At 41.3% G+C, this 8,313-nt stretch overlaps 1 protein-coding gene across 1 annotated transcript; it reads left to right on the top strand.

Annotated features, from left to right (window-relative positions):
- The first annotated feature begins 4,431 nt into the window (after positions 1 to 4,431).
- LOC123969606 (neuropeptide Y receptor type 2-like) lies at positions 4,432 to 7,655 on the top strand. Its single transcript, XM_046047165.1, has 2 exons — positions 4,432 to 5,321; positions 6,656 to 7,655. Exons 1-2 carry the CDS (start codon positions 4,432 to 4,434, stop codon positions 7,653 to 7,655), a joined length of 1,890 nt encoding a protein of 629 aa, XP_045903121.1.
- The last annotated feature ends 658 nt before the right edge of the window (positions 7,656 to 8,313 follow it).

The following is an 8,313-nucleotide window of genomic DNA, read 5'->3' as shown; positions in this document are numbered from 1 at the left end:
TATCACTATGGTGTGTTTGATGTTGTCCTGTCTGTCCTGCATTTTGAGTTTAGTAAAGCTAATAAGTTTACTTACTCAGTACTTGATAGGGTGCACTACAATTTGAGAATCAATTTCTTACTAAGATAATCTCAAATCCACCTGTCATTTATTCTTTTGGCATTATAATGGTAACAGATTATTAAATTTCTAAAGGATTTGCTGAAATATTTTACATGTGATGATTTACACAATGAGCATGATGGTAAATAAATCATAGTAACACAATTCATTTCAACAAGGCATACTTAGTGCATCACTGTGCACAATGAAGACAATGGTATGTTTTGAATCTGTGGGAAAGCAGTTAATGGATGTAAAAAGTCATGTTTTGAGAAAATTTATTGCAAAATTTTAGTTTTTATTTTTCGTCAATGAAAACTGTTCATTGGGGACAATGTGTATTGAGAGGTGGTTGCTGCTGAGTTTTTAAAAAATGTTTATTCTAATTTTATGAGCACAATAAACATATTGTGTTTGTAATTTGGGTGAACTGACCATTTAAAGCCAGTATGTGTAGACTTCAGAAAATCCCACCTGGAGATATGAAAGAATGGGTTGAAAATAACACATGGACTGCACCAACTTTCACCTGGATCATGTTTTTGATTTTGATACGGCATCAAAATAATTTAAAAGCTTACATACAAATTCTAGACATAGTGACTTTAAGAAAAGTTTTATTACAATTAAAATGATCTTACATATTAAATGAGTAACACAAACATATCCATGAGACCCAGCTCATGTTGTGAATTTGGTTCAGAATCATTCTGATGTGCGAAGGTGTGTGTCATGATGACAAACTAAAACTGAACTCACAGGTGCACATGAAGAGGCGGGTGAATGCTGCTGCCCTTTTGTTTTGCTGCCCTTTTCAGACTGAAACACAGAGTTTCTAAATAAGTTGCTGCTAACAGTCATCACCAGAGGAGCTTCAAAGGGACCAAATGGCATTTAGATTATAGCACTCTGTCTGAAGCATATTTAAACCTAGCACACTCCTCATCTTCACAATTTACATTAGTCAGCAATTCAAGGTCACACAAATGTTTTTCATCCTGTTAATACTCGATGATCCTGCTCTTGGAGGTGGAGACAGACCCACAATATCATTAACTATACGTTTACATTATTTTTGGTTGTTCTCATCAGATGATTTAACTGTTACTGGCAGTTTCCAGCCTGATCTTGTGGATAAATGTGGAGACTAACAAAATTATTCAAACCATGTGAAAAAAAACTTAAGACAAAAGGTTTAATTACAAAATGCTATATGAGCCTGTCTGTGTTGCATACAGATCTGAGATTCACCAGAGGAATAAAGGGGGGAAACATAAATCATTCAGTCTTGAAAATGGAACTAAATAATAAATATTTTGAGCTGACTCATAACTTCAACACCAACTTTCGCAATATTGCAGAGTGACTGTCTCGAGAGCTAGAGTCTGGTTCATTGCTTTATTATATCGAATGAGACTTTTTTTTTTTACTGTGAAAGGTGGAAATGAAAACATAAAATATATGCTATATTAGACTCACCTACTTGGTATTTTAAAAATATTTCATGATGGATCTGATTTCAGACCTGTGGTATTCATATTTATGGTTAACAAATGTTTTAGCATGTTGCATGTAAAGTTAAATTCACCTTTGTTGCCCAGACAGGCCAAAGAAAATGTGCTGCTTGGTTTCACTCACATTAAAAATGTGAGAACTGGTTATTTTGCCATCAGCCATGAACTCACTGTTTATAAATGGACAAGACACAACCTGTCAACCTGGAACACAATACGTTAGTCCACTGTGGCATGAATGACAGCAGGGCATGCATGAATTGGAACTCAGTCGATTTGATCAAAACTCCACATGACAGGAAATTATTAATTCACTGATACTGAGCTGAAAAGAAGAGGCTCAGGGATTCAGCCAGTTTTGACCTCCAAATTAATTAGGTGAAAATGTATTTTCTCTATATAATACATTCTCACATTTAGCAGGGGAAAGGTTTTGTTTCATTGTCTGTGCATCTGGTGCTGCAATCATGAGGGAGCGCTCTGAGCTCACTAGTTATATAAACAGAAAGAAGGTGTGCTAGATAGTCAGTACTGACTGCCCGATCCAATGATTCAATCCCATTTGATTAGTTAATTTATTTATTTTTTATCAAAAGCAGTTAAACACATGAAACTGGTTTCACATGTCTGAATTGGTAGCTACTCAGTAACAAGTCATAAGAAACATCTGTAACAATGATTTACCAATGTTTGCATGATTTTATATAAATAATGTTTTGCCTACAGAGTTGTTATTACAGATATCAATTTTCCTGCATTATGCATTGTTTATATATATAACCCTATCTCAAACTATATACAAAACACACAGTACACAGTTTAGGGAGGGTCTAATGAAAGTAAAATTCAAATGAAATTAAAAAGTAAAAGTTCTCCTGGCAGGTTAATCCGGCCATGCTGAAAGGAAGTAGGTATAAAGAAGAAAAAAAGCATAGGCTACTCAAGTAAATAATGCTACTGTATTTTAAAATTGTACAGAAGCACATACAGTAGGCTATGTACATTCACGTTCTTTCCATCACTGTCAAAGTACAACACAGGCCGAAGAGACACATTTATGTTTGTCTTTCTTACAATATTTAGCCTATGTTGCAATCAGTGTTGTGGGTCAGGGATGTGGCCAGATAGAAAAGGACTAAATAATCCCGACATCCCGATTATTGATCGTGAAGAAAAGCGGCAGTTTTTCCGTTTGTAGGAAAAACATGAGGCATACAGAGTGAAGTGACTCACTTTTTGATCAATAACAGGGATTAAATAGTGCCATAGGTACTGCACGGTTGAGTGCGTGGCGGTGTGTGTGTGTGTGTGTGTGTTTGTGTGGCAGCTGCAGCTCCCTCCCTGACTTTTTTCCTCTCCCATATCCAGTCCTGCAGTGGCGCATGGTGCTCGGAGCTCCCGCCGGCAGGAGACGCGCATCTGAGGAGGCTGTTAGTGTCAAAGAAAAGCTGAAGCACAAAGAGCATCTCCCCAAAACAAATCCCTCTGTGGCTTTGGGACTCAAACACGGATTATAAAGCGTGTGTAGGCCTACTGTAAGCAATTCAGGAGCAACTTTGCCGCTGTCTGTTCTTTTTTTGTTTTGTTTTTTTGGTTCAGATCTTCAGCGGCACCTGGTCACCTCTTCAACATTTTCAGGCTTTTAGCATCTAAGAGCATCCGCACACGGTCAGTCAACAGTAATAGAAATTTGGCTGGATTTGCTTTTCTCCGACGGTAAGATCATTATTTTTTACTAACAGCTATCTTCTTTTCCATGTATCCAATTAGGATTTAAATATTTTTGATAAAAATATATTTTGTAGGATGTTATTATGCTGGACATTACTAAGTTTCTATGACTTCTGCCACCTTTTCTAATGGCCATAATTTGATGTTGGTGGTGCAATTTGTTCTCTTTGTTCATAAATGGAAAAATCCATCTGCAAAATGAGAATTACACGTCCAGAGTGCCATCTTGCTATCTGTACTTAATAAATGAATAACTATTAAATCTATTCTGCTAATATGTTTTCTTTACAATGACTATATTCTTAAAATTACAGTTAATATTAAATAGTCTCCTGAGTCTCCTCTCTTTATTTGTTAATGAAAGTTTCTACGAGGTAACGTGGAGAAGCAGCGATCCAAACCACAAGGAGATGTTAAAAGCATTTCAGTGTTTTTCTATCCAGGAATGTGTTATTTGCTGTTGTTTGGTCTGCTACAGAACTGTTGATACAGCCGCAGGTAGACACCATCTCTGATATCTGTGATATTTCTTTAAACAGATGTGATTGCATCCCTGTGATGGACTAAAGGTGTGAGGAGGAAGAAAGACTGGGAGTGGGTGATGGGGGTGTCTACATAAGGTTTGCCTGCCTTGAAGGTGAGAAAGTCTATTAACAGCTGGTGGTGGAGATTATCAAGTTCAGACAGCCACTCCCTGGAGGAATGTACATATGTTACATAAAGACTGCACTGGGGCCAGTGCTGAACAGCATCATGACTCGAGCTGACTCATAGGATGTGGCATAAGATGGATGGGGGACCGTGATTTACATTGTCTACAAAGATTTGTATCCACACAGAACAGAAGGAGCTGCAGACAACAAGACTGGAACATGGAACCTGATGTGATGTTTTTGAAAAGGATTTCCTTCCTGTTTGGATTCTGACTTGTGTTGACTAGTGTTTTGCTTTTCCTCAGCTGTGTCTGTGAGTGGATTCTAATGAGGACCAAGGGAAACCAGTACAGTAAGCCTTACAGTCCAGAGATTTTCATACTTCTCTGCTGCCTGTCCTGCTGTGGTTTTGTTCCAACCGGGAAAGCAGCATGGATCTGTCCCAGGACCAGTCATCGGAATGGAGCTCAGTCCAGCCCAGCTTCTCTCCACTGCTGCAGCACGACGGCTCTCAGGAAAGACTCAACCGCACCTACAGCTTTCACAGCTCTATAATGCTGCCCTCCACTTTCAGCTCACCCACTGCCCCTCTCCATCAACCTCTGCCCTCTCTGCTGCCCTCCTCCCTCATTCCTTATTCATCTATAATCTCTTCCCCTTTATTCTCTACCACTTCGAGCTCATCCTTACAACAAACATCCACTTTTGTCTTCCAAGCCTCCTCCTTTCCTCTGTCTCTGCCCACCTTTTCTTCTAACGACTTGGCAGATCTGGAGAGCATGCTGCTCTGGACTCTCCATGAGCCCAGCACAATTGCTCTGAGCATCATGTACTGTCTGTCTTTCATTTTGGGATTTGTTGGGAATTTAATGTCCCTGCGCGTCCTCACCAACAGGCGGAGCCGGCAGTTGGCTGGCGTCAGCGCCACGCGCAGCCTCCTGGTGAACTTGGCGGTGTGTGACCTGGCCGTGGTGTGTGTGTGCATGCCCATCACCCTTGGCAGCCAGATCTACACTGCCTGGGTCTACGGTGACCTTCTGTGTCGAGCCGTGCCCTTCACGCAGGCGGTTTCAGTCTCAGCCAGTGTTTTAACGCTGACAGTGATCAGTGTGAATCGCTACTACAGTGTTCGATCACCACTGCGAGCTCGCTCCATGTTTACCAGACGTCGAATCTTGGCGACGGTGGCCGTGGTGTGGACAGTTTCATCCATTATGTGCGCTCCTATTGCAGTGATGAACCGGCGACGAGAGATCAGCTTTGGGACATTTGCCATCTTGGTCTGTCAGGAAGAGTGGCCACAGCATCGTCTTAAACAGGGGTAGGTACTCAGACGGACTACAGAATATACCAGCGTTGTCTGATCTATGGTCTATGGTCTAATCTATACAGGTTCTCTGCTCTCCAACTAATTAATAATAATAATAACTAATTTCAGTTCTTTTGTCGACTTACAAACCATAATGCCACCCAATTACCAGTAGTCATTGTGGTGTCCGGCTCTGACTCTTAAGGGCAAACTCAGCATGTAGAATCAGAGGAGGCGGTCAATGAGAGAGAGAGAGCTCTCTCTTGGATGTTCAGCCCAGTGAATCAGTGATCTCAGCCGTTTAAACTGTTAAACCTCTGACATACCAAACCAAACTTTGAACAACAACTTTGGGAACAACTTTGGGACAACCACAGACTGACAACAGTAGGGAAAAGAAAAGTTTAACTGTGATAGATGCAGCTTTTTGCCAGAAATATATGCAATTGCTGTTTTGAGGATAAAATAAGACTCTTTAATTACCTTTTGCATTGGCATAAAGACGCAAGCTGTCTCTCTGTGATGTGTTTTTGGATCACAAACAGGTGCAAAACTTACGTGAAAATCGGCATGTCTGGTTGTTTTTAGTCTTTGCAGTGTGTTCATGAGCAACATGAAGCAACATGAGGCAATGTGAGATGAAGTAAACATGTAATCAGTTGGTGTTTGCCTGTGCTTGTTCTTTAAAGTTTGGTTTGGTGTGTCAGAGGCCTTTAGATTCTCATACATTCAAACCTGTGAGGTTCTTAAATGCTGCGCTTGAGGAGCTCAGATTGTCAAGTTCAGCACTGTTGTGTATTATTTTGGTCTTCAGACTTTTGTTTCATGAGTTGTCACAAGCTTCTAAAGGATTTCTATTATATACCCTGTACTTTTATCTTTCTGGTGATATGGTATTATGTTTTCATTGTCTGTTCAATCACTTTACGACTGTGTGCTGCAAAGTGAAAGGAATCATGTTGATTATCCAGAGAAGCTCTCGAATCTAATTGTCTTTCTCGTTCTAAGCTGTTGGTTCTAATAATGTTGTCATATTATTCCTTGTTGATGAAATCAGGAGGAAATCAGAAAGTCTGAGGAAGAGCCCATTGTGTTCCTGATAACTATACTTCAGCAAGAGCATGTTGTAATAAAAATATTCTTGGCTCACCATTTGTAAAGATCTCCAGCGATGTAAAATATCACTTTTAGTGTTTCACAACATACACAAATGGATATAATATATATATATTTTAATTAAAAAACTTAGCTTAAGCATTCAGCTTACAGCAATGAATGTAAAGATCATACTGCATTCTATCAAATCAGTATCTCATTTTTAGTTATTTTTTACTCTTCTTCCACAGATACAATGTGCTGCTGTTTGTGATGCTCTACTGCCTGCCAGTGACCTTTAACCTCACCATAGGCTTCCTAACTGGCAGACGGCTTTGGGGAGGGAAGAAATGTACATTTGCTGATCTTGATCCTCGCAGCCAAGCTCTGCATGCCTCACGCCTCAAGATGCGCCAGAAGATAGCCAAGATGGTGGTGTGTCTGGTGCTGCTGTTTGCTGTGTCCTGGCTACCACTCTACTTGGCTGACCTTTGGATCGACTGTGAGCAAAGGCCACCATCTTGGCTCCTGCAGACGCGGCCATTTGCCCAGTGGCTGGGCCTGACAAACTCCAGCCTTAACCCCATCTGTTACTGTTTCATAGGGGATCTGTACCGCTCAGCAAAGGTGATACGGATGCGATACTACCAAAAAGTCGCCGCTCTCTTCAGCTCCTCCTCATTCTCTAGCTCAGCTGCAGTGGCATCTCCTGTCACAATGATTACAGACACCAGAGTGACTGTTGGCGAGCGCCACCATATTGGTGCTGCTGCTGCTGTGGCAGCGTCTGCATCCATCGTCACAATCCCCAGGCTGTTGGGCTTGGCTAGAGGCCAGGGACTGGGGCAGAAGGTCAGAGACAGTTCAGACAGCCGAGCAGGATCCGACCACAGTATCTCAGACTGGTGTCGGTCCAGTCCCAGTGTGTGTGACAGCTCCTTGTTCCCCTGCCAGCTCCACACACTTCAGCACTCCACACAAAGAGCAGACTTCCTGCTAACAAGAAGGCACTCTGTAAATGAGAATGCTGCACCATCACCTTTAAAAATTGAGTCTGTGGAAATAGACATGTTGCCTTTAAGGAGGCATTCAGGAGACAGAATATATGGTCTGTCAGCTGATAAGAGAGACATCATTACTATGGGCAGAGACACTCTCTGTTACACTGGGCAGCACAGAAGCAAAACATCACAAGCCTACTGTCTGGTAGGAGATGGGGAGGTTGAAACAACCGATATGACCAGTCTGTGAAAGCTGAGATTATCTGATACATCAGCAGGGAGGAATTCTTTCTTTTTGTCACACAGAGCTGATTGACAGTTTGCAGGTGACGGTGTGGGTTAATCCTTGCCAAAGCCATTGTTTGTTTTAAGGCTAAACTGACCTGGTCTACACTCTCCTTCTTTTTCTATGTATCATCTAAAGCACAGGGGATTCAGGACCAGTATCTGCACAGACGAGATCAGGTTTTTGAAGCCATGCAGAGGGAGCAGTGATGGAGTGAACCCTGAAGAGGAAGAGTTGGAGTGTTATGTAGCCCCAGGCTAGAGAGCCAGTTATCAGTAAGAAGGATCTATTGCAGCAGTGCCATCACATGCAAGTCATATCATAAGTGATTCAGCTGCTAGTCAGAGTTGTGTCTAACATCTGCTCAAGACAGTAACTTAGCAGGATGTAATTGTGTGATAAATATTTTAGTTTAGATTCTTCTCTTTCTTTCGTATTGCTTTGCTAATGGTTTTAATTGTATTTGTTGCTCACAGAAAAGGTCAAACCCTGTGTTACAGTGCAATGTTGGAACATAGTGTATCCCACTCAGATGCATTATGCATAGAGTTTCTGTCTTTACAGGTCAATGTCAGCATCAGTGTCTGCAGTCTGTGAAAGATAAGTGCGGTCGCAGCAGTTG

Source organism: Micropterus dolomieu, linkage group LG04 (assembly GCF_021292245.1).
Source record: "Micropterus dolomieu isolate WLL.071019.BEF.003 ecotype Adirondacks linkage group LG04, ASM2129224v1, whole genome shotgun sequence".
NCBI lineage: Eukaryota > Metazoa > Chordata > Actinopteri > Centrarchiformes > Centrarchidae > Micropterus > Micropterus dolomieu.
The sequence above is the reverse complement of the archived record's forward strand: the minus strand, read 5'-3'. Positions and strand labels throughout refer to the sequence as shown.